This window comes from Tiliqua scincoides, chromosome 1, assembly GCF_035046505.1.
Source record: "Tiliqua scincoides isolate rTilSci1 chromosome 1, rTilSci1.hap2, whole genome shotgun sequence".
NCBI classification, from domain to species: Eukaryota; Metazoa; Chordata; class Lepidosauria; order Squamata; family Scincidae; genus Tiliqua; species Tiliqua scincoides.
In genome coordinates, this window is record NC_089821.1 from 133,818,791 (window position 1) to 133,844,674 (window position 25,884).

General features: G+C 42.9%; 1 protein-coding gene across 1 annotated transcript; it reads right to left on the bottom strand.

The window, feature by feature from the left end:
• Positions 1-976: 976 nt before the first annotated feature.
• On the bottom strand, positions 977-21,889 carry ITM2B (integral membrane protein 2B). Its single transcript, XM_066633019.1, has 6 exons — positions 21,414-21,889; positions 8,469-8,597; positions 6,627-6,833; positions 5,346-5,456; positions 4,155-4,305; positions 977-2,974 (listed from the first exon to the last, which is right to left on the bottom strand). Exons 1-6 carry the CDS (start codon positions 21,528-21,530, stop codon positions 2,886-2,888), a joined length of 804 nt encoding a protein of 267 aa, XP_066489116.1. The 5' UTR covers positions 21,531-21,889; the 3' UTR covers positions 977-2,885.
• Positions 21,890-25,884: the final 3,995 nt, after the last annotated feature.

Sequence of the window (25,884 nt, forward strand, 5' to 3'; positions counted from 1 at the left end):
CAAAAGGAAATACTTCTTTCTCACAATGTATAACTTACAAACTTTGCAACAGCTGCACTTTTAATGGCTTTAGAAAAAGGACTAGACAAATTAATAAAAGATGTGAACAGCTACTGCTATTTAGCAACAGTTAAATTAAGCCTCCAAGTTTGGAGGCACACTGACTTTGAAAGCCAGTTGCTAGGTCCAAACAATGGGGAAAGACCTTCTTCTAGTTGTTGTCTTCCCTGGAGTATCAAGTTAGTGACTGGAACAGAATGCTGAGCCAGATGTGGTCTGAACCAGCAGAACTCTAACTGATTTTTTGAACTTTATAGTAAACACATCAAAGTCTTCTTTAGGAAGTCCCATTGGCTCTTACAAAAAAGGCTTACCTAGTCTTCTTTCCTAATTATGAAGGCATATAGCTTTGCTGGTCAACCCATTAGGCAGGAGCCCAAAAGTCATAAGCAGAAGAGAAATAGCCACCAGTCCTGTTTCTTAGACACACACTTGTACACATGTTTGCATAAGAAGTAAACTGTGCTGCACATAATTTTTGTAGCAGTTCTCCTCCTTTCAAAATCTCTTGCATAAGAACCCCACTTTCCCACATATGGAAGTGAATTTAACTCAGGATTCAATAAGTAACACCTGCCAATAGTAACCATTAATGTAAAGCTAACAATTAAAAGTACTAAGCAAACACAATTTAGATCTTTCCTAAAGATGAAACCAATCCTCCACTAGAAGCTATTTTCTCTAGTCAGACTCATGCCACTAAAGAATCCCCCTACATGGTGGAAAAAGTGGCAACAGAATAAAAAATGAATATAAAGTTATTTCACAGAATCTACTAATTAATGGCTCTTATTGACTAGTCCATGAAACCTCATTTCTTCTCTAAAACATCATGTTCAAATTCATTAATTTTATGTTAAAATTCCTGGAGAAACTCCCTATGAGAAGAAAACAGCACAAAGAATACTACAAAACCTTTAGACAAACAGGTTTGTAATATTTATTTTCCATTGCACGTACATAGCTTATATACATGTTAGTAACATGAAGTTACTGCTTAATTTTGTTACAGCAGACACTTATATTAGGACAGCAAGCTGGAAATTGAACATAAGTGTGACTGCATTTTTTTTTTTAAACCAAAAAATTGCACTTTTATTATAAATTGTTTTCTCCATATGCTGTAATCAATAACATCACTAGTAATGTGATTCTGCTGGTCATGGCATAAGAGGACAAATTCTTTTATGAATGGGTAAATAAAGAACAGAGAGTAGGAAAAAAATGGGCAATTTTGACAGCAGAGAGAAATAAGAAGTGGGATCCCTCAAGGATCTGTAAGGATCTGTCTTAGGACCAGTGCTTTTTAACTTGTTCATAAATGAATTGGAGTTAGGATAAAGAGTGAGCTGGCCAAGTTTTCAGGATGACGCCAAACTAATAATTTGGGATGGTTGAAACCAAAACAGTTCCAATAGGATTTTTCCAGACTGGGTGAATGGACAACCAAATGGCAAATTTGATTCAGTGTTGACAAGTGTAAAGTGGTGCACACTGGGGCAAAAAATTCCAACTTTGCATATCTACTGATGGTGTCTGAGCTGTCGCCGACTAACCAGGAAAGATCTTGGGGTCATGATGGATACCTCAATGAAAATGTCAACCAAATGTGCAGCAACACTGAGAAAGCAAATTCCATGTTGGAGTCATTAGGAAAGGGACTGAGAATAAGATTGCTAATATTATATTGTCCCTATATATATTTATAGTGTGACCACATTTAGAATACTACATCCAGTGCTGGTTGAGGATATAAAGGAGCTGGAAAAAAATGCTAAAGATGGCAACCAAACATGATTATAAGGCTGGAATGCCTTCCTTATGAGGAAAGACTACAGTGTTTGGGGCTTGCAAAAAGATGATTAAGGGGGGAAGTGATTAAGACCTATAAAATTGTGCATGGTGTGGAGAGTGGATAGAGGTAAGTTCTTCTCCCTTTCTGACACTTTTCTCCCTATCTAGGCCAGACAAAAGGAGGAAATTCTTCACACAGCGCATAATTTGTGTGTGGCATTCATTGTTACAAGATGTGGTGATGGCCATTAACTTAGATGGCTTTAAAAGAGAATTGGAAAGGTATATGGAGGACAAATCTATCAGTAGCTACTAGTCATGATGATTATGTGTTACGTCCAGATTCAGCAGTATGCCTTTGAATACCAGCTGCCTGGGAGCAATGGTGGGAAAAATGAATGCCTTCTTTCCTGCTTGTGAATTTCTGAAGAGGCAACTGGTGGGCCACTGTGGGGATAAGAATGCTGGACTAGACTAGCTCTATTCAGCAACACGTTTCTTATTAAACATTCTGTTAAAAATATTGTGTCATAGACCATCTGTATATATTCTTTGTGTTGAATTGTGAGTGATGCTTGCACAATGGTAACCATAAAAGCCACCTTCTGCAATTTGTTGTGTGTCCCCCAGGCAGCTCCCAGAAATCACTCTCTTAAGGGTCAGGGACCCTTGGAAAAGGTGGTATGCGGGTAGAAAGTACTGGAAAGAATTTTCCCAAAACCAAGAGAAATAGTTTTATCCAATTTTCTAGAAGATGGGAGACACTGATCTTCTAGTATTCTTCAAGGTTCATTATATGAAATGCACTAAGTCTTTATACAGTTGCTATTCAAACATATAAAAGGACACCATGCTGCAAAATAGGAAAACACACTAAAATTATTATAAAGTGTTCCATGTGATGAAAGGATTGGGGTTCCGCTCTAAAGCTCGGTCCACTACTTTTGTAAATGATTTAAAATAAAGATCACTGCACATAATATGGGTTGAGGGTCACTGTGTTTTTCAGTCTTCCGTCACAATAATCTTCATTACTGTTCACAAATGAGTGTTTCCATAGCAAATCTGTTCTCAAAGTGTCGAATTTTTCGGCAGTTATGGGCTTCACGCTTCTGAATTGCTGTTGTAAGGGGAACAAAAAGGGGATCAAGTTATCTTATTACAAAAAAAAGTATTAACTGTTTCTTGTTGAAAATATTTAGCCAATTTTTATTCTGCCTTTCTCCTCACAATGGGGCACTCAAGGTAGCTTACTACAAAATATCATAAAATCCTTAAATAATAAAACAAATCATAATGTAAGCAGCACAAAAATAAATTAAAAGATCAAAAAGTACATAAAACACAGTTCACAATGGAACCAGTTATCAACTTGTTATTCATGCAGTGCTTGTACTATCATTGTGATTCAGACAGGATCCCTTTAATTACCAGAGGATCATTATTATAACATGTGCAGGAATCATGGCGCTACCAAATGTATGCTGGCAGATAGGCCCCAAATGTAGCTTTGGGGAAGCAGCATTGCTCATGAGTTCTGAAAGCAAAAGCAGGCAAGTGCAAGAATGGTTGCTTCGCCAAATACCCCTCTGGCAGTATAGGGTTCATCTTCTTTCTCTTTACCCCAATAGGGGAGCAGTGCTGATAGCAATTTGTAATACCACACCACTTCTAGAAGCTAGTCCCTTTCCAAGCTAGTCCCTTTCCAAGCACTTCTAGAAGCTAGTCCCTTTTATTTTATACAGAAAATAAAATAATGGCCAAGTTGGTTGTAGTTTGTGTCCCCTACTACATTGAGGTTCCAATTCTATATATATTTAATTGGGAATAAGGCACACTGAGGCTTTCTTCTGAGTTAATATAAATAAGTTTGCATTACACAACCCTCTCCATGAGAGCAAGAAGAGTTTTGTAGTTTTTTAAAAAGTGTAATGTGAATAATCAAGTTTGTACATTCTTCTCATTATCTCACTCTTTCGGTGATTCAACCTTACTCAGTTTTGTTGCACCAAACAACATTCCAGACCTCCCCTCCAGATACCAAATTCCACAGATAATGAAATCTACCAGGGGCCTGCATGGTGCTGAATTACTTACCTAGGGCCACCTGGACATGACTGGAAGGCACTTCAGGTTCACCAGCACAAACTGGAAGTGCCTTCCCAGTTGCATTTGGGAGACCTCCTGAGGCCCTCCAGCCACAAGCTTGGCACCTGCAGATATTCAAATCCACAGACGCCAAGCCCGTGGATAAGAAGGGCCCAGAGTACTTTTTGTTTCCTCAACTACATCCGACATACCTTTCGAAATTTCTCTGCGCTGCAATTTGTAGGTCTCCTTGCCACGACACAGGCGATAAATAAAGAACCCCAACTGATCCACGTTTTCTATGCGGTCAGTAACAATCATCTGCTCGTGAATCAAATACGACTGAGGCAAATAGGTTCCAGCCTACAGCAGCCAAAATAAACACAGCAGTATTGTGTACAAAATATTAATTTAGGCCTGCTCATTTTCCTGTTCAGAGTTTCTGCTTAACAGACACACTTGCTCCAGGTCTACACAAAACAACAGCTTAGCTCTGTGAAATATTTTGACAGAGAAAAAGAAAAAAGGATGTGGATGTTTTTCAGTTCTTGATTAGAATGAGACACAATGTGAACTATCTGGCATAGGAACAAGTTTTTCATTCATTGCAAACTATTTTGTGAACCTTTGTTGAAAAGTGGTGGGCATTTTTTTTTAACATAAGCAAAACTTGGAGCAGATGGCATTAACACACATGCTCCCTACTCTCAGACTAGACCGCTGCCTCCAGTCTATCCAAACATGTGTTACACTCTCTCTCTCTCTCTCTCTCTCTCTCTCTCTCTCTCTCTCTCTCTCTGGCTAAGAATCAAACTTCTCTCTTACATATGGGAAGAAGCAGCCCATCAAACAACAATCTTTCTTTCTTCATGCATCACAGCAACAAGGAGACTGCATCTGCAATCCTGAGCTTACGTTCTATTTTCTATTTTGCAAAGATGCACAGAAAGCGGCAGCACTTTGGAATGTAGCCACCCACTTTCCCTTCCTTGTTGGAAAAAAAAAAGCATAATACATTTTGGGATGCAAGTTTAGAAAAGTACCTCTATCTCCTGAAGATATAGATACTTTGAACAAAACTAATTTTCGGCTATATATTTTTAGAGAGTTACCAGAAAACAAAGTGACTGACTGACCTAAATGTGATTTTATGTGAAACAATTTTGGCTGGTTATAGTAAGGAGAGGCTCATACACTATTTTTTTCACCTGCCTTTGACTTCCAATTTGATTTGGGAATCTCTATTTTGCCACAGAGAGCAGCTGAAGCACCAGGCTCTCGGTTTAGAGGCTTCGGAGGGAGTGATTGATTAGTGGCAATGTAGTGGACTAGGTTACAATTGCCAGCCAGATAATTTCAGGTAGGAAGCCAGATTTGATTCTGATTATATAATTTAATCATACCTTGATGTTGATCAGCAACTCCAAGAAGTTTTTAGGTGGCATAACAACTGACGTGTTTAGAGGAATGACATAGCATTTATCCAAGCTAAGGTCAAGATAAGCTGTAAGTCTCTGAAGAGGAAGTATCACAAGTATTGTATTAGTAATTTTAGAATATATAAATAATGTATGAATAATAAATTCAAATTAACCACATTGTTTTTCATGTTGTATTACCATCCCAAACACTGATTATTTTAAACATTTGGGAAATTTCTATTCTAGACAGCTTTGGATTTTTCATCATCTTACTGGGATGGGGGACTGCCACTACACAAGTATATCAAGGAGAAAAAGTTCTGCCTAGTCTAGTCCTGAGTCTGGCTTTCAACCTGTAAAGAGTTTTTCACATAGAAGAATATTACAAACTGTGACTGACCACCTGAAATCTAAAGTGATACAGTTCATTCTACTAACTCACTCTATTGCATGTGTATACCAGGTCCTAATACAATAAATATCAGAACACAATGAAACCAGGGAAATTTGTTACATAGATGTTCTGGTAACACAAAGCAAGTAATTTGGTTGTACTATAAATTTTTAATTATTCAAACTGTAAAGTTGTTGGCTCTTTGCAGGCCATTAGTGCCAAACTTAAAAAAAATTCTTATTGTATAAATTCCAAGTAGCCCAAGTCATATCTAAGTCATCCAAAATATGTTTATTCAACACATTGAAATAGATAGCTCTGAATTCTGGAGGGTTTCAAATGTAGGAATTAAGCATTCCAAGTTGAATTCCAGTTATGCATTCCAAGTTGAATTCCAGTTATGATAAGACAACCCAATTTTATGCAACATATTATTGCAAGATAAACAAATTAGCATTTTGCCATGCTTTTTTCTGAACCTTGTGGTTTTTTTTAAAGGAATACTTGAATAATATTTTTTTAAAAATTATGAAACCTCTTCAGTTTATTAACCTGGAAGAAAAATTAGGGAAGAAAATTAGAATTTTGTTAAAGGGTTGGTATTTGTGCCATTGCCAGATCTTGCACCTTCCCCATATTCTAAAAACTCCCTTTGCTTGTGTAACAGTCCAGCACATAATTCACAAGCTTCAGCATGTATAAACCAAATTTTGGTCATAGTAACTTGCAGTTTGCTAAACATCTTACTACCGTAAAGTCTGCTTTGAATACTCAAGGCAACTCAAGACAATCAATCAATGGCTATAAATAAGGACATGGCAAGCAACTCTTGCTTCAATTACATGCCGTGCATCTCAGAGGATCCTTACTCTGTGAAAATCATGAACGATATCAGCTGGATCACTGTCAGCAAATTCTGGAACAGGCACACTGATGAATTCAACACCTTCCTCTTTGAGGATCTGAATGTTCTCTTCAATAATCTGGTAACGAGGAGCTGGAGCAATGGGGTCCGACTCAGTTAATGTTAAGCCATCCTCAATATACTTTATTCCACAGAAGTAAACCCCACTTTCCTGAAATTAAAAATAAATTGTATCTTTTAACCCAGTCCCAATCCAGATTGGAACCCTAGCCACATGCTATTTGCACACAGTCAAAAAAGTATACTAATGTAACATTCTATTGGGCTTTCAATATAATGCAGCTTCACGTACATTACACAATTCAGCTGTGAATGGTACACATGCATCTATAGTCAGATGTTGCTATTTTTTTTCCTGGTTGTTGCTTCATTCTTTATTATGGAAAAACTCAGTAATTTAAAACCCATGCAACATTCACAACTGATGATGCCATGTATGCCTTTTGTCCCTCAGATACTTTTCGTACACAATTTTTAAAAGTAATGTGTGAATTAGTTCTAAGTGGGCAAGAGAGTATGGCTGAAAAACCTTGGGATTTTTTCTTCTCACATGTAAAACATCAAAGAAAAAAATCAACCTTAAATTCTTGATTTGGACTAAATTTCAACAACCAAATGGTTTTGATTCTATAAAAAAAATTCTTGAAGTATTTTTACTAAGATTAAAACTTGGTGGGAACACTTAAACTGGGGGCCAGAAGTGGAAGCATCTTGGCTGCCCTTCATGTGAGAGATGAAGGAGCCGCTTGTCAGCCTGCGTGGGAGGCAACTGGGGGCCAGAAGTGAGACCAGACTGTGAAAGATCCATCTGAAATGTTTTGTGGTTCTTGAAAGAAAGAACCTTTCTATGATTGTAAAAATCCCCTTGAGGGATTTAGAAACGCCTGCCTATGTAAACCGCCTTGAATAAAGTCAGAGGAGTAATCCGATGACCAGAAAGGCAGTATATAAATACCCAGTTATTTATTATTATTATTATTATTAAACTACTTCTGACACAGAGTAGAACATCTTAGATTAAAAACTGCTGTTTGTCTGACCATTGAAAAGGAAACACCTGGACAACTTCTTCCACCAGCTGAATAACAAAGGAGAAAGCTCTAGAGATTTCTTGACCCAGAGAATTCCTGACTCCTGTGACTTTTAATTCCAAGTGCTGCTGGAATGGTTAATCCATCCTTTATCAGCCAAATGTTTAGCCAAATGTAGCTGGCTCTGCCAAATATACTACAATATCCCAACTGATAGGTCACCCAATCTGATGTGATTGTTTCAAGACAAGATTTACAGCCCAAACTCTGCCCCCCACCAATGCATGGCTCACACAGCATCCTATTGGGGGGGCAGTTAAGGAGGTCTCCTCTGGGTAAAGGAACTTTTGTTCCCTTATCTGGGAGGTTAGCCACCACAGTGTGGAAAGGTCTAAGACCTGTGCTAGTGAGATTGGGTATGAGAAGGGAGTTTGGATTCAATGGCCACTGCTGCAACTGAACTCGCCCCCTTCCCAGGCCTGATCAGCCCTCCTCCCCACCCCAGTTCCAAGATAAACTCTTCCTTCATTCTCTCCAACTCGTCCAGGAACCCTTACCCCCCATTTCCCACTTGCTTTTAGCCAGTGGGAAGCAGATTGGTGCAACTTGTGTCTGCAGCAGCCTGGAGGGATGAGGCAGTAGACTCAAGGTGAACATCATCCCAAATCTGCCACTCTTCCCACCATGTGCCCTGATGCAAGCTGCATCAAGTCATCTTACAGTTTGGTTGGCCCTGAAAGCAATATTCAACCTACCTGGAATGCAAAATACTTGTACAGATAGGCACCCCCAAGTATCACAACAGCAAGCATAAAAGCTAATCCAAAGCACATACACCAGCACCAAGCCCTCCTTTGTCCGATAGGCACCACTGCCTCTGGATCCTAGAGGAACACAAAAGGAAAACAGTAATCAGTTATATTTGCAGAGTTTTACAGTATAGACATACACAGAGATGTGGATATGCAGTTCCTTTTTAAAGGCATAGTTTTCTGGAGTTCATACTCACGTTTACTTTTCAGGGAGACGTGAAATGCTTGTATTATACAGGCCTACAAAATTCAGGGTCAGAAAAGCTTTTCCCAAACTTTATGGTGTTTCGATATGAATTTGGGGTGCTGATTCCAAAAATGGCATCCGTTTTGCCCTATCACGTCTAGTTTTGGAGATTATAGTATAGCCTCATTAGTGAATGGTTCAAGCAGCTTCCTCATGAGGAAGCCATGGTGTAGGCTTCCTCAAGAGGAAGCTGCTCGAACCATTCACTAATGAGGCTATACTATATCTCCAAAACTGATAGGGCAAAACGGATGCCATTTTTGGAATCAGCACCCCAAATATACCCAGGAATTGGTGTAACGTTTAAGGAAGCAAAATGTGTGTTGGCCTGCCTTATGGGTTAAAACATCATCAACAGTGTTGCAGCTGAGGAGCATCAATACAGCTGCTGCTCTCTTTTGGACTAACAACTACCCAATGTAACATGAAGAAGGGAAATTCGAATTATGAGAGGCAGAATGAGTGAGATTGGTATTGTTGTGTTAAGATATGCTCACTTCATAACAAATTGTCATACTCATAGCACTGTTCAAGTCATTCCACCCCAAGTGCAATTTTAATCTCTCCATTTCAACTACAAAACTGATAAATTTAATCACAATTGATCATCATAATTTGTTTTTTTAAGAGATAGCTTTGAATTCACCTTAGAATTTTCACCTAAATATATTCACCTTTGAATATAAACTTAAATTTTATTCAAAACCACTGAAATACAAAACAAATGCTTTTAAATAACTGTACTGAAATGTATTAGCAATCATATTTTAAGCTTTTGTTTAAACGTTTACATACAATAATTTCATAAAATATATTTCTAATATTGGTACTCCACTCTGTGTCTTGGTATATGCAAGTATATTGCACGCAGCAATAGTTTTCTAAATATTAGTTGTAATTATTTATAATAATACAACTTACAATATTAGTTGTAATTATTTATAATAATAATTATAAATAATAATACTTTTCTAAGTATTATTTGTATAATTATAATTCATTTATAATATGCCCTCAGTTATTTATTTATTTATACAGGTATTTATATACCGACTTTTTTAGGGATTTTTACAATTGAATAGTTCTAGTCTTTCACAGAACTCCTTGTTCCAGCTGGACTCCTTCCCAGACTGGTCTCTCTCTGGCCCTTCGCCTCCCATGCTCCACTTGATGGCAACTCCTCTCTGCCACCGAGGGTCAGCTCATCAGTATATCAGCATGTCCTCAGTTCTCGGGTACTTCCGGTTGTTTGGACCGGCAGCCTCAGATCTTCAGGCATACAACTGGCAGTTTTACCAACTGAGCCAGACCTCCTGCCCAATTATGGCAGTTATGCCAAGTTATGCCAATTTCTTAGCAGTTAGACATGTTCTTCATGATACAAAATTAGATTATCAAAACCCAGTAGCACACCAAGAAATTTAAATTTTTTAAGTAATTCTGGGAATACCGAACTTCCCAAAGAAAGATATTTGAGTATAAAATCACCTAAAATGAAAGCAAAAAAATTTGGCTCTATTTAATTTTATTCTTCAAAGTAATTTTCATTAATTGCTTTGGGCATGAAGCATCAAGAAGGTCAGTAATCTACTTGGGGGCCAAATATCTATTTCCAAGATTAAAACAAGGAAGAGCAGTTTGTTCTTGACTGGCATGAATCCTATGAATACTAAGAATACACCTCATCTTCAGGAATGACTTGAAAGACTTTGCAATGAAGCTTCACAGTTAAGAATTAACCAGGACTGTGCACTCCTTAGTTGCCTTGAAGCTATTTGTAGCAAGTAGCACCCCCTTTTGGCTGAAAATCTTCCCTGCAGAGGCAAAAGTTCACGTGGGTTCCATTCCTAGCATTCACGCAATATAGCAAATCAATTTTTTAAAAAGTATTGCTCCTGTGATTTAAAAACAGCCTTGCTGACCTTTGTGATGTAAGATAAAGTCAATAAGAAGACAATCCATTAATCAGTCATCCTGCAAGCACTTACAAAGGTGCTTCACTCAGCCCCTCCCTTCACCAATGCAAAATGATCACCTTTCTTTCATGTGCTCAGGGGTAAGATAGGGGTCCGCTGGAGAGAGGATTGATGGATTGTCACCCAGTTGCCCCCCCCTCATTACGGAGGCTATTGTTAAAGGACTGTTCAGTCTTTTAAACTGATTTTAAAGGGGTGCATTTTCCCCTTCACCAAGGATCAGCACATTCCTTCTCATTTGCAGGGGCCATTCGTGTTGAGTCAAATCTGTGTATAAAAATTCCGTGTATAAATAGGCTGGACCTGTACTTAATATTTGTATAGCACAAGTATATTTATTTTATTTGAAAGATTAATATCCCACCTTTCCCATGCAAAGCAATTGCCCAATGCGGCTTACAAAGCTTCGTAGTAGAGTACAAATGAGTTTATTACAATAATTTTTCTATGGGCAGCTTGTAGAGCCCTTCTCTTCCAGATGGAATCCTTCATGGCGTCACATGCATTATCTTGATGCTGTCCTTCTAACAACCCTGTAAGGTCAGTTGGTATTATTATTGCCATATTACAGCCAGGGAGCTGAGGTTGTAAGGAAGAAGCTTGCCTAAGACCATCTAGGGAGCTCACAGCAGAGACAAACTTCAAAGTGGGAAAGACATGATTTGCAACTGAAAGCCCAATCCTATTCAACTTCTCAGTGCAGATGCAGCCACAATATAGCCCTGAGGGAAGGCAATAAACATTTCCTTACCTTGAGAAGGCCTCTGTGACTGCCCCCCATCTCTACCACAGTGCATGCCCTGTTGGTAAAGCTGCATCAGTGCTGGAAAGTTGAATAAGATTGGGCCCTATGGCCCAAATCCTAACCAACTTTCAAGCACTGGCATAGCAGCGCCAATGGGGAGTGTGCAACATCCTGCAGTTGGTGGAACTTAAGGAGGCCTCCTCAATGTATGGGAATGTTTGTTCTCTTTTCTTGGATCTGCATTACCCTTACCTTGGTGGTGGAAAGTTGGCTATGACTGCACCCTATGTCTCTTTAGCCGCTCTGCTACAGCATCTCCAGAGCCTTTGGATACAGCAAACCAGATTTCAATAAGCCCAGTCACCTCTGCACCTGTGGCAACAGTTCCACTCCAGTCTATATCCCTCTGCTGCTAGGCAGGAGTGGGGAAAAGCAGGATGAGATGTGGGGGGGGGGGGGGGGAGAGAGAAGGGAAACTGTGTTGTTTGGCTACCTTTCATATTCTTTAAAAAGCCTGGCCAGAGAAACAGAGAAACCACCCTTCCTTTTATTTACAGACAACTTGGGGAAGGAAAGGAGGGGGGGCTGTTCTCCCTCAGGCTGGGCAAAGGTGGAAGCAGCAGGACTTTGTGATTTTGTTCTATCAGTGCATGTGTACACACAGACACACAAATCTCATTTATCCTTCATTAGTCTCTGTGCTGGGGCTCTACTGTGCGTGAAAGCACATGGTTCTCCCATTTATGCTCACCATTATTCTTCATTTCCAGTTCATGCTTCTGAAGGTAACAAGAGCAAGATTGAAATTCTCCCAAAAGATCACTATAGCATCTCAAAAAATAATGGTTTCTGGATAGTTTACAGACCAATCCTATTTCTGTCTACTCAGAAGTAAGTTTCACTGTAGTCAATAGGGCTTATTCCCAGGTCAAGTGTGAATAGGACTGCAGCATTACATTAACAGAACCCCTAATCCTTGAGATGAAGTCTTCTAATTTTCCCTGCTGCTCCAGCAGATGCTATAATGAGAGAGCACCAGGATGGTGTAACAGTTTGGGAATTAGACCTGGAAAATCCAGGTTCAAATCCACACTGAGCCATGAAGCATCCTGGGTGACCTTGGACCAGTTACTTTCTTAGCCTCACCTACCTCACAAAGTTGTTGTGAGGGCAAAGGAGGGAGGGAAGGAATAATGTACACTGCCCTGAGCTCCTAGGAGAAGTGCAATAAAAATGTGAAAAACAAGAATGAGTGGTATTGTGTCTCAATATGAATTAAGTGGAGTACGTATTAAACACCTTAATTCTATTAAGTACAGCAAGAGCCTCATTATACAGGCATGCACCACTTAACAACCGTTTGCTTAATGTCGGACTGCATATATGACAGTGGTCAAAGCACAATAAAGATGCTCTTAATGAGGCAATTGTGTCCCCCACAGCCTGCAGCAGAGTGTCTGTTTACACAACAGAGATGCTCTTAATGCAAAGAAGAGGCAATTTATCTCAAGTAGTCTTGTGCAACCAGCTAGTGTCTGGCAGGGAGTGTTGTTACACAACAAAGGTAACAGATTGGATGAATGTTCACTTAATGAGCTAATCGCATAACAGGGATAGGAGAACCTTAAGTGGCAGTGGTGCACACCTGTAGTTTGAATTTATGCCTCCATTCTGTCCTCATTCACTCAGCTGTGGTCACTTTTAAATAAAGTACATGTAATGCTAGATCCAAATGTTTAACACATCAGACTTGAAGGAAAAGAGATCTGTGACTTTTGCCTGGGATTAATTTTTAGGCACTATAAAAATTTCAAATTCTAGTTCAAACTGGAGACTGCTGTGCGCTGATAACAGCCTCCCCAGAGCCAGTGTGGTGTAGTCATTAGAGTAGTGATTTTCAACCTTTTCCATCTAAGGGCACACTGACAAGGCACTAAAATGGTCAAGGCACGCCACCAGGTTTTTGACAATTGACAAGTCACACCATGCTACCAGTGGGGGCTCGCATCTCCCATTGGCCCTATTAATAAATGACTTTCCCCTGTGACACACCTGTGTGCCGAGGCACAGTGGTTGAAAATGGCTGCATTAGAGTGTTACACTATGACTTGGGTTCAGATTGTTAATCAGTCATAAAAGTCACTAGGACTGCTGGGAGGATAAACAGCAGGGAGCAAAAGGGCTGTGCATGCTGACCTGAGCAACCTGGAGAAAGGGCAGGATAAGGACTGCCTCCATGGGGGCAGTACCGGAGGCCTCCTCAAGGAAAGGGAAAGTTTCTTCCCTTACCTTGGGGCTGCATTGTGGCTGCACTGGTGCTGGAAAATTGGATGGATTGGGCCCTCAAATATAATTCTTTTTCATGTTCTAGTACAGAGGTCTCCAAAGTGGAGACTGCTGCATGCCAGTAAAGGTGTCCTCGGTGTGTTCAGAGCTTACCATTCTGCCTGAGGGACTCCCTGTCACACCACAGATCGGCCCCGACCCTCACGCTGGTCAGACACCTGGAAATCCATCACAAAGCCTGCTGGAGCAACAGACCCCAGAAACAGTTGGCTGGCAGAAAGGTTGGGGGTGATCTGTGGCTCAACAAGGAGGACCCTGGGTGGAATGGTAAGTTCTGTTCACCCAGAAGGATCACAACAGGTGCTGGATCCGACCCATGGGTTGGGATTTGGTGCCCACTGTTGTTGCAGTATGAGAACAAATCCTGGAATTACACACACCCCATGCACTACTGTTAGCATTTCCAGTCCTGGTTTAGCTGCATACCATAACTGTTATGAATAATATTTTTTTATATATTATTTTCCCATATTTTCTATTGTTTTATGCCCTCATACCAAATTATGGACAATATGTAAATTCATGCTAGGCAGTATCACTCAAGCCAATGATTCCTAGCATCCCCACATACTCCTATTCACTGGATTACTGCCTTAAGCCAGGTAGTTGTTTCCTTTATCTTCTTCCTGTTAGGGCCATGCCTCCTGTCTATAGGTTCCCAGACATTTCCATTCTAAAAACCTATTTCCAGGATACGGACAACATTGTCGATTGTCCATTATGCTGCAAACAACAGCTATAGAAAAGTTTTGGTGCTAAGGTATGAGGAAGGGGCTGAATCTTTCTCCAAAAACAGAGAACACCTGCCAGTTCTACATGCAGTTCTCTTAACTACAGGACTAAGAGAACGAAGAAGAGGAAATATGTATAGGCTGCAAGCCTCATTGACCACTGTCTAGGGAGGAATGTCATAAGGGCTGTCAGACTTGAAGTCAGAAAATGACTACTTGCTAACTGGCGCTTTCTGTTGATTGTTGCTACAGGTGTAGTCTGCTGATAGCACCCTGAGTACGTAACTGCACAGTTGCTATTTGAATCTGTGGGAGAGGCTGTCACTATTGCTATGTTAGCTTTCAGTGACTACAGTCTGAACTTATGGCCCTGGCAACATGGTCATTGTCTATCCTTTTACTTACATCTATAATGAATTCAGGTCATGAGTTACTTAGAAGATAATGAAAACAATAGAACATATTTGTGAAATACCTGACAGCAAAGTTTATAACCAACTTCTTTTAAAATAATCACCACATATCAGAGAGAATCTTCAGTGCAAAAGAAGGGGAGCAGAAAAAGTGCAAGAAAAAAACCGTTAGGATCATTTGCAATGACACAATGTGCAAGATCAACTAAGGGCACAATCCTAACCAGGTCTACTCAGAAGTAAGTCCTTTTTTGTTCAATGGAGCTTACTCTCAGGAAAGTGTGGTTAGGACTGCAACCTAAGACTACTGCCTCCATTCACAACTGTCCATGTCAGGTATATCTGTATACCATAATGCCCTTAGGAGGGGTTTTACCGGAAAAGGTATGGGCCAATTCAATGCAGAGACAGAGCCAAAGGAGAAACCCCATTTCCTTCCTCCCTCCCTCTTCTTTTTGCCTATTTTTGGGCACTTCTCACCCTCCAGAAGCTCATCTGAAGTTCAATGGCTGGGGCATCCTCCTACAGCAGCCTTTTGTCCTTTGTTTGAAACTTCATTACCAGCAAGGTACATGTGTGTGTGAATTCAGCCTTCTTTGTCTAGAACTGGGGTCGGCAACCTGCCATTCTGGAGCCGCAAGCGGCTCTTTCAGCCTTTTGCTGCGGCTCCGTGCGGGGCCAACCCGTCTGGGGGGGAGGGGCTTGCCCCTCCCGCGATGCAGCCGCCGCTCACCAGCACGAGCGCAGCTCCCACGCGTCCTGCGGCTGCGCCCCATAGGAGAGGGTGCAAGCGGGCTGGCGGAGCAGCTCCTGCCCAAAGAGCCCACACCGCCGCTGAGGTTCCCTCCTGCCCGAGCAAAAGCAAGCAATTGAGTGCAGCTGCTCAGTCCTCCTCCCAAGCTCTGAGCACAATCCTGGGCGTGTCCCCTCAGAAGTAAGTCCCATTGTGCTTGCTCCCAGGAAAGTGTGCACAGGATTACAGCCTTCAAGCTCCCCACTCAGCATTCCCCCGTCACTCACTCACACTCTCACTGCTCCATTTCCTTCACTTGGAAACTTGAAAGGGGTTTGGAGACCCCTGCACCAGATGGTATTCTGTATATGTTTGTATACTGTATGTGTAACATACTGTATATGTAGCACCAAAGCATATTTCATGGTTGGGAAGTAATCACTGTTAGTATGCCTTTTATTTTATGCAGTTTTGAACTCTTAGCTTGTTTGTTCAGGAGCACTTTTGTGAACAGTGTTAAATACTACTAAGTGGTCTTGTTCAGAGGTAGTATTGTGTGTAAAGGCATTTACAAAAGTACAGAAGTAAATGACTGTAAAGAATGACAGTATCCTTCACAAGCAGTTCACCTGTGCACAATCTAAAACAGTTGTTCTCCAACTGTGGGTTTGGACCTGATTTTTAGTGGGACCTATAAAAGGGGAGTGTATTATATAACTGTGACCTACAAGAGGGGAGTGTATTATATAACTGGGACCTATAAGAGGGGAGCGCAAACTATATATGCAGTGTTATCTTCATTTTAGATGTCAAAAGGGTTTTGTGGCTCTCAAGGTTTTCTTTTTTCCGGAAAATGGGTCCAAATGGCTCTTTGAGTGTTTAAGGTTGCCGACCCCTGGTCTAGAATAACCCATCTGCTTAGAGATATGCACAGTCTTCAATTGGGTAGCAAACCTTTCTAGGTAAAGGCGGGAGGATGGCAAAGCTAGGTGGGCTCCACTCCTCCAATCAGGTAACCTGATGGCATAACCAAACCTAGGTTACTTCTGTCCAAGCACAAAGAAGCTCTTTCTGCCAGTCAGCCTTGGAACCTAATGCTAGTACATGGAAAACACCCATTCCTTGATTAATGTGACTAGCTAATGAAAAGGACTGTCACCTTAGCTAGCACATTAAGGAATTTATTTTGCTTTTGTCCATTTTCTGTTTTTACTCCCAGCCCACTATGCAACTTCACTGGTTTAGCATAGCGTGGCGGTGGTGGGACTTAGTGGGCTTTGCTTTGGAGCAGCACCCATGCTCCATCTCTTGGAAGTTACTGGTTACCATATCTATTTGATCAAGGTCTTGCTTTGTGTCCATCCAGTTGAGTTTAGGCATTTCCATCAGCCTGCTTATAGTGTTCTTTTATCTACCCACCATTTTTCTCTGTTTAATTCATTTTCTTTTGATTTTTAATAAACTAGTTACATTTTGACTCTTTGCTAGCAAAGTCCAAATTCATAGGCAATTCAAGTGAGTTATCACATCTGACCTTCCTCAGCCTCTACTATGGTTTTGATTTTTAATAATATCCCCTGGGGTTCAGTGCTCTCCTGGGAGGGTTTTCTCTCTAGATAGCTACCCACTCTGCTTGGTTCTCTGTAGCCTGGGAGGCAGGCAGTGGAAAGGAAGTGCCAGTTTCCTCTCCTATTCAACTACTGATTCACTTTTACCTTAAAGAGAAAGTAGGGAAGGAGTGCATGCACGCTACCCATTAGGCCCTACTCTCACTAGTCAGCCTCCCTTCTCTGACACCCTTCCATCCTGCTCGTGGGATTTTTTGCCCTAGCATAATCTCAGACATTTGATGGACATTAACATTAGTCTGGAGGGCTAAAAGACTAAAATCTGCCAAAGTAGTTATCCTGTCTAGAATACACAACATCACTGCAGAAAATGAAAGGAAGTCAAAATTGCTTATTTAGTACTGGTGTCAGGAAGTGATTTAAAATGTAACTAACAAAAGGAGGAACTAAGATATGGAGATGTATTTCCAGAAATGCCTGCAACACCTATCCCAAAGTTTTCTAAGGTTTGAGTCAAAGATAACAACAAACATTCATAATTCAGAATACTGTACACGTATTTGTTTTTAACCTGCATCAATACTGGATGTATCAGGCAGACGGAAAAAAGAGGTATCAAGAGATGGGGCTTTGTTTTTGTAAAGTCCATGCTAACTGGATGTTTCCCTACAAAAAATATATAGTTTTACCCAAAAGGATAAGTACTGTACCAAAATACTGACTCCACTCTTGTTTCTGAAAAGTTTTTGAATACTTCTAGAATTCCATCATTTAAAAAAAATCAACATACTGATCATGTGTAAAGTTAGGTCAGCATCTGCAGTAGGAACTACAAATGAAATATTTTGTCTTCAGTGCTCTTTGTCTGTATGCACTCTGTTTAAATGTAAATGTAAAATAGACTAGCCCTTGAGACAGCCTCCAAAGTTTCTATTACAGGTATGGGATGTGTCCAGAAATGGGAGCTAGATTCCAGAGCATTGCATACATGTGGTAAGCTAGTGCATCGTATACAAGTAAGTCCTAGTATTATGGTACTTATTCCCAGGTGTGCACAGAACTGCAGCCTAAATAGTTCAAAACCTTACAGAGTGCCAGGCGCATTTTAAGAAGTATGTCTCCCAACTACACAGCATAATTACTTCCAGTTTTTTGGGCTTATTTTATTTTGGCTGTGTGATATTCTATTATGCTGAAAACCAGAAAACTTAGTAAGGGAAAATTTTTAAGCAGGAATAAACTGTGGACTTTTAGGGCACAATCCTAACCCATTTTCCAGCTCTTACATAAGGACAATGCAGCTCTGAGGTAAGGGAACAAGCATTGCCTTGAGCAGGCCTCCATCACTGCCCCCCAACTGCAAGATGCAGCACATGCCCCACAGATACAGCGATGCCCATGCTGGAAAGTTGATTAGGATTGCGCCCTTAGTTAGATTTGCTATGCTGCATCTACCTAATGGTAAATTTAGATCAGGAAGATCCTAGTGCAAATTGCCATTCAGCCATTACCATTCACTAACGGCAAAGCCTATATAAGTCTATTCAGAAGTAAGTCCCCCAGTTCAATGGGACTTACTCCCAGGAATGTGTGTATAGAATTGCAGCCTAAGGGTCCAATTCTATCCAACTTTCCAGTGCCAGTGCAACCACAGTGTAGTCCCATGGAAAAGGAGCATTAGTGTAGTCCCATGCAAAAGGATTCCCTTAAGTTAAGGAGGCTTTCATGACTGCCTTCCCACAGCAGGATGCAGCACACACTCCTGTAGGCACAGCTGCATCAGCACTGGAAAGTTGAATAAGATTGGGCCCCCGAAGACTGCAACCTATATACAATGACCTGGTGGTAAGTCCTATTGAACTCAGTGGGACTTACTTCTGAGTGGATATGCACAGGATTGTACATAAGTGATTTTGGCCTAGTAGTTATTTTCAGTCTAAACTTAACCTCAAAGAGTTGTTATGACAACATGGGGAGAATCCAACATATGCTGTTCCAAACACACTGAAGAAATGAAGAACTGCAGTAAATCCTGCTACCCATTAAAATTTGAGAAGGCTGAGTCACAACATTTACAAAATAAATTGGGGAACTGCTGGAATAGCTCTCAAATGTAAACAGTAATTTTTGCCATTTCTAAATACAGTATCTGAACAAATTAACCTGTACATAAAGTGATTATGAATGCTTGTGTAACAAGCACAAACATATTTGTATAATTCTACTTTTACCCCAATCTTCCTCCAAGGTTGATAGCATGCATGGTATTAACCTATTTTATCTTCCCAGGGACTAGAAGTGTAAGGCAAGCCAACTAGTCCCATTAGGAGGAAATCCCATTGAAATACTGTAAGTGGAACTTACTTCCAAGTTAATATGGATAGGATCATCTTGTTTTTATGTATTTATTTTTCACCAAAGAGCTAAGGGTGGTGTACATAGTTGCCCCTCTCCTTTTGTCCTTACAAAAGCCCTGTGGGGGGAGGGGGAGGCTCAGAGACAGTCACTAGTCATAGGTCACCAAGGAAGCAACATGGCTGAGCAGAAATTTGATCTCTCTTAGATCTTCCATGTCTAAGTCCAACATCCCAAACCATTACATCATCCTGGCATCTTAGAGGACTTCCTTGTTAGTTATATCTGAGATGACATCTGAACTGGGGACTTCCCTGCTCGCATTCTTGGTCATTGATCACTCTTAACTAAAATCTACACTCATACAAAAACCACCCAACAGATAAGATTATGAAAACATACAAAAGCTAACTAAGGATTGTAACTATCCCTTAAATTCTTAGGGCGCAATCCTATGGCGCAGTGCTTTCCAGTAGTGACATAAGGGCAATGCAGCTCTGAGGTAAGGGGACAAACATTCCCTTACTTTGAGGAGGCCTCCGTGAGTGACACCCAACTGCAGAATGCAGCACATGACCCATTGGCCAGTGCTGGAAAGTACTGACATAAGGGGTTAGGATTGCGCCCTTATTCTCCTTCCTTCATGCTAAATAGAAAATTATGTATTGAATTGGCCTTTTCAGTCACACTAGACGCTGTTCCAGAACCACCATTCAGAGCGCGATACATAGTCTTCCGAGACTGAAGGATGCCAACTATGTATATGTAATATGCATTATATCAATTTTGACTCAGATGCTCAGGAATATCAAATCTGGAGCCTTGGCAACTATGCAAAAGGCAGCCATTTTCAACCATTGTGCCATGGCACACTGGTGAGCAGCAAATGCTCCTCAGGTGTGCCATGGGAATGTGGGAGAGGGCGATTTATTAGTAGGACTATGTGAGTCCCCACTGGCAGCACTGTGTGCCTTGTCAATTGCCAAAAGACCGATGGTGCGCCTGGACCATTTTAGTGCCTTGCCAGTGTGCCTTGAAATGAAGAAGGCTGAGCATCCCTGGCAAAAGGATTTCAGGGGTTTGCAGTTCATGCATCCTATTGCCTCCTTTCTGTAATAATTGCATGCAGTTGCAGCACAGAAGTTGGGAAGTCAGTATGAGGAAAACAAGAGACTGTCAGGCTATTTCCACCAAAGCTGGTCACCTAGAAGAGTTCCCTGGCAGGCTGCGCACCAGTAGATCCCAGTGGGGAGCTGCGGAGCTGGGTGGGAGCCTGCGAGAGGAGGAGCGGGCGCCTGAAAAGCCCAGCTGGAGCCACTAGAAGCAGCAAGAAAGCAGGCTTGGGAAGCCCGACCTCCTCCTGTCAGCCATTTTAGGTGCCCGAGCTGAAGGGAATCACTGCGAGGGAAAGACGCGGGGCAAGAACCAGCCCCGACCTCTCCGCGGCGCTCTCAGGAGCTCTTCCGCGGCGACATTGGGACCCAGGCCGAGCGCCGCTTCCTTGCTCGTTCCAAACGCGCAGCGGGCCGGAGCTACTCCGCTCTCTAGCCGGGAGACCCCGCAGCAGCAGCAGCGAAATCCTCAGGCTCCCTTCTCCAACCCGGCCCGGACACCGCGCGCCCTCCAGGGCGATGTGTGATAAGCTTCCAGACCCCCCCCCCGCCTTCTGCCCGTGGGCGGCACTTTCCCCTGCACAGCGAGGCGGCCGCGGCTCCATGTTCTCAGCGCTCCCGCACCCGCAGCCCTCTCGGCTGGGGAAGCCTTGCGCGCTCACCTTGGCGCCGGCAGGCAAGATGAGCACCTGGCTGCTGCCGCCCTCCTTGCCCTCCTCCTCCTCCTTCTTGGCGGCGTCCTTCTGCGCCAAGGCCGAGTTAAAGGACACCTTCACCATGGCTGCGCTGCGCTGGCACACAAAGCAGGCGGCGGCTGGACGGCGATCCCGCAGCTTCCGTGCAGTTCTTCTCTCTGCAAGGGCCGCGGGCAACACACCGAGGCCGAAGGTGCTGCTGCTGCTGCTGCTGCTACAGCCGCCGCCGCTCTTCCTCCTCCTCCCTTGCTCAGGTGCCAAGCCGGGCCTCCCAATACGAGAGCTGCAGGAGAAGGAGGGAGGGAGCGAACCTGGGGAAGGGGAGGAGAGCGGGGGAAAGGCAGATCCAGCGGAGCCCAGCAACCACCCAGGCAAAGCAAATGAGCGCTTGCTACTGGATGGACGGGAATCCCACGCAGGCGAGGTGGCTCCAGCGCTCGCAGGCAGGGACGCGGCTGCCCCGAGGTGGAAGTTGGCAGCCAGTCCACTTCTCAAGCGGCAGGACGTGCTGGATCTGGGTGGAGGAAGCCCTTTTCCCTTGCAGCCCTTTGGCCCTCATCTCAGGAAAAGGACTGTCAACACTGTACTGCTGCTAGAGGCCTTTGTTTCCAAAGCCCTCCCCAGATTTTGCTAACAAATACAGTATCACTCTTCCTACCATTTGCCATTTCTGTGCAGTGACTGACTGTGGTGTTGGGACAGGTGGTGGCACAACTCCAGGCTTTGCTGGGCAACACGGAGAACAGTGGCAACCTAGCCGGGGCAAGAGGGACCTCTGGGAGGAATTTTATCAGGCGGTAGGAAGACTCTTTTGGGCCCCTTTGCAAAGTGGGAAGGGTAAAACAGCAGGGGAGGGTGGTGATGGGTGAGCAGAATGGAGGCAGGGAGGAGCAAAACAAGGTAGGGGAACACTCCTTCATGGCAAGCAGATCCACAAGCCAAAGAACTACTGTAGCAGCCCAGATTTCTTCCCAGATTTGACACTGTGTTAAAGAGTGTCATGTATGGCCCAACATACAGGGTGACCCAAAAGTAGGTGGACAATAGGTGGAACAAATATTATCAATTACTCTCCACCTACTTTTGGGTCACCCTGTATATGGTTTGCCAGTACCTGCAGCCCCATGCTCATGGTAGTATCCCCAGCATCCTGTGCGGGCAACAATTCTGAATAGATAGGAAAATGTAAGATCCCAGGAAATTTCTGGGCCCCCTCCTTTGGCTCCTGGGCCCCCCTTTTGACTCTAGGCCCGGGTACAAATTACCCCCTTTACCCCCTCTCCTAGACCCTGGGCAAATGCCCCAGGTATCGTCCGTCTGGGGGCTCCGCTGCTAGCCTTGCCCCCCCATCGCCCATTTGTCTTTTTTTCTTTTTAAGCAAAAAGAAGCCAGCAGCTCCTCTGGCTTCTTTCACTTTATAAAAAAAATACCCTCCTCCCAATGAAGGAGGGGGTGGCCCAGAATCACGGCCAGTGAGGCAGCAGCACTCGCCTCTGTCTCAGCGCCGCTTCCAGCAGTCCCAAAACTCTCCAGTGGAGCCTTTCGCACCACTTAGTAGCGGCAACGGTTCCATCAGAACCTCAGCTGCCTCCTTCCTTCTCCTTTTTTCAAAGGAGGGAGCAGCTGCATGGAAGTAACTGCGGTGGCAATGACACCACAATTACTTCCAGGTCAGGGCAGGAGGTTGCAAAGGCAGAGGTGGCTCCCAGCGCAGAAAAGCCCAGTTCCACCTCTGACTGATATCAGTGGTTCCCAAACTGAGCCATGGCTCCCCAGGGAGCTGCATAATCCATGCAAAAAAAATGCTGCCCTATACAATGTATACTGTGGTTCTCAAACTTTTAGTACCAGGACCCACTTTTTAGAATGAGAATCTTTTAGGACCCATCAGAAGTGATGTCGTGACAGAGGTGACATCATCAAGCAGGAAAATTTTTAACAATTCTAGACTGCAATCCTACCCACACTTAATCAGGGGTAAGTCCCATTTACTACCATTGTTAAAAGCATACACATATTAGCCTGTTAAAAAGTACAGATATGTAACATTTCTCCAAATGCAGTCACATATCATGGTAGCATCAAGTCTAATATATTAAAAATAAAATATTGAAATGAATGGGGACCCGCCTAAAAATGGCTCACATCCCACCTCGTGGGTCCTGACCCACAGTTTGAGAAACACTGAGATAGGATTGTAACTGTAATGTGGATCCATGGCCAATGGCCCAATAGATCAAGGAAGATACCAGTTGAAAAGTTTGAGAGTGACTGATCTAGATCCTTAGCAGTCTGGATTCCAGGTCTGGTTTGGGATTGAAACTTCTGTTGCATCAGGGATGGGGCATCTTGGACTTTTAATCCAAGGAAGTTGGGCTATCTGGTAGGCCACTGGACTAGATGGGCCTTGGCCTGATCCAGCAGGGCTCTTCTTATAAGTACTGACTGAGCAGCAGCCCAGTCACTCAGTATGCCACAAAATGCATGCCTGCTGACGGAGGGTGGAAGCAACAGCTAGAGCGAACAGCAGCATGGGTAATTGAACTGTACCTGATCAGGCCCAGCCTGCAGTGCTGGCCCTGTCCACTATGATGCCTAAAACCCTCTAACACCCACCTGAGATATCTCCTTTATAGAGTTGGAGCTGTATTATTACACAGGATGCCCCAGAGGCCCACCTGTTTTGCATTCTGCTCCTTGTCACCTGTAGAACTGCACTATTCTCACTTAGGCAAGGAAATACTTGCCATCAATCTTTGGAATGAAAAAGCTCTATCAGTACATTTATGGTCAACCAGTCTAACACTGACCATTCTAATGACTCATAAAGCCTTATTGAGCTTGTTCAAGAATGGAAAAATGTGCTCAGTGGCCTCTGTCAAGCTCCACCAATGGGTACTCATCCTTGCAGCTTATCAGTATTCCCAAATGTAAAAGCCAGGGTCAGTTATTGCAAACGTGGATGGACTGAGCCACCTGCAATTGCCTAAACAGTTTGTAGAGCTACCTACACTGTTACAAGGAATACTTTTCTTGCATTATTTTTTTTGTATTGTGCCTTTATGGACATGGACAGTGTATAGGTGCAGCCTATTTAACAACGGATTTTTTTATCTGCAGATTTGTCCCAGGAACAGCAGGGGTGGGGGAACTGAAAGTCTCACACACCTTTGCCCTGTGCTGATGATCCATTTCCAGGCAGCCCAAAACACTGCAAAAAGGCTCTGCCTCGCCCAGGCAGGGAAATAGCCCTGGAAAAGGTACCCCTTGCGAAGGAACAGTAACACTCCTGGAGCCCCTGAGCCAGCAAAGAGGCTGGGGGGGGGGAAATCTCTGTAGCCAGAACACATGCAGCAAGGTGGAACTCTCTCTCTCTCTCTTTCACTCTCACACACAGAGGGGCAGGTGTGGTAGCAACAGAAGAGATTGCTTTAAAAAGCCCAGGGAGTGTTTGCCAAATTCCCTCCCCCCATGGTGCAGGCAATCACTGACACAAGCAAGCCTCCCCACCAAGCAAAGCATGAGATTTAGCCAGACTTTCATGGGAGTAAGCCCCATTGACTGGAATGGGGCTTACTTCTGAGTAGAAACACATACGGCTGGACTCTTAAAAGATCAGCATCCCAACTGTGAAAGAAGCCGGGTAGCTGGCAACGGGAGGGCTGAGTACTGAGCGGAGGGGAGGGGATTGATAACAGCTGCCTTAGTTTCCTTCCATCCAGAAGTGTCAGGCTGCAGCATATTTGAGTAACTATGCAATTTAGCACAATGCGTTTTTTGTTAATTGTGCCAAGTCACGGAATGGAACTAACGCAGATAAATAGGCTCTACCTGCATATACAGTATTTATGCTGGGCACCTCTACATGCCCACACCCAGTGTGACTAGCATTTCCTTATGGTCTTTTGCTGTGAATCTACATACCTCAAATTGACAATATGAACTTTGGACAATGCATTTCCTGGGAGACTGCCTCAAACCCCAACTTGAACCCTGCCTGTTATTTTGCGCAACTAGTGCAGTACCCAACCAGGTCAACCTGAAAGGGAGTTAAGGGTGCATGAAAGGAATGCCTCAGTAGGTGCAGCCTGTCAGGCAACACTGTTTCAGCGGTTTGAAAAGCATCAACTGTCATAATATCCTCAGTCACACAACTTTTGACAATACAAAACAGTGAGACCATTTCCACCCAAGAAATCCTACTGGTTATATTACTGCTCTCATTGGCAATGGCTTACCAAAGGATGCAGGTTTTCTATTCAGCACAATCTTATTTTTGTAAGAATAAGGCCACAATCCTAAACACACCAGAGCTGTATTGAACACAAGATGTAAACATGCAAAGGATTGTACTGCAAAACTACAGTCATTTACACCTGGGTATAAATCCTACTTAACTGCCTTCTCAGTGAACATGATTAAGAGCCCAATCTTGTGC

Excerpts from the sequence above, each read along its gene's own strand:
- ITM2B (XM_066633019.1), bottom strand. The coding sequence starts at position 21,530 with ATGGTGAAGGTGTCCTTTAACTCGGCCTTGGCGCAGAAGGACGCCGCC. Across the intron at positions 6,834-8,468 it reads ACAAGTATTTTGCATTCCAG|GAAAGTGGGGTTTACTTCTG; the intron begins GTAGGTTGAATA and ends TTTTAATTTCAG. Across the intron at positions 2,975-4,154 it reads GCGCAGAGAAATTTCGAAAG|CAATTCAGAAGCGTGAAGCC; the intron begins GTATGTCGGATG and ends CCCTTACAACAG.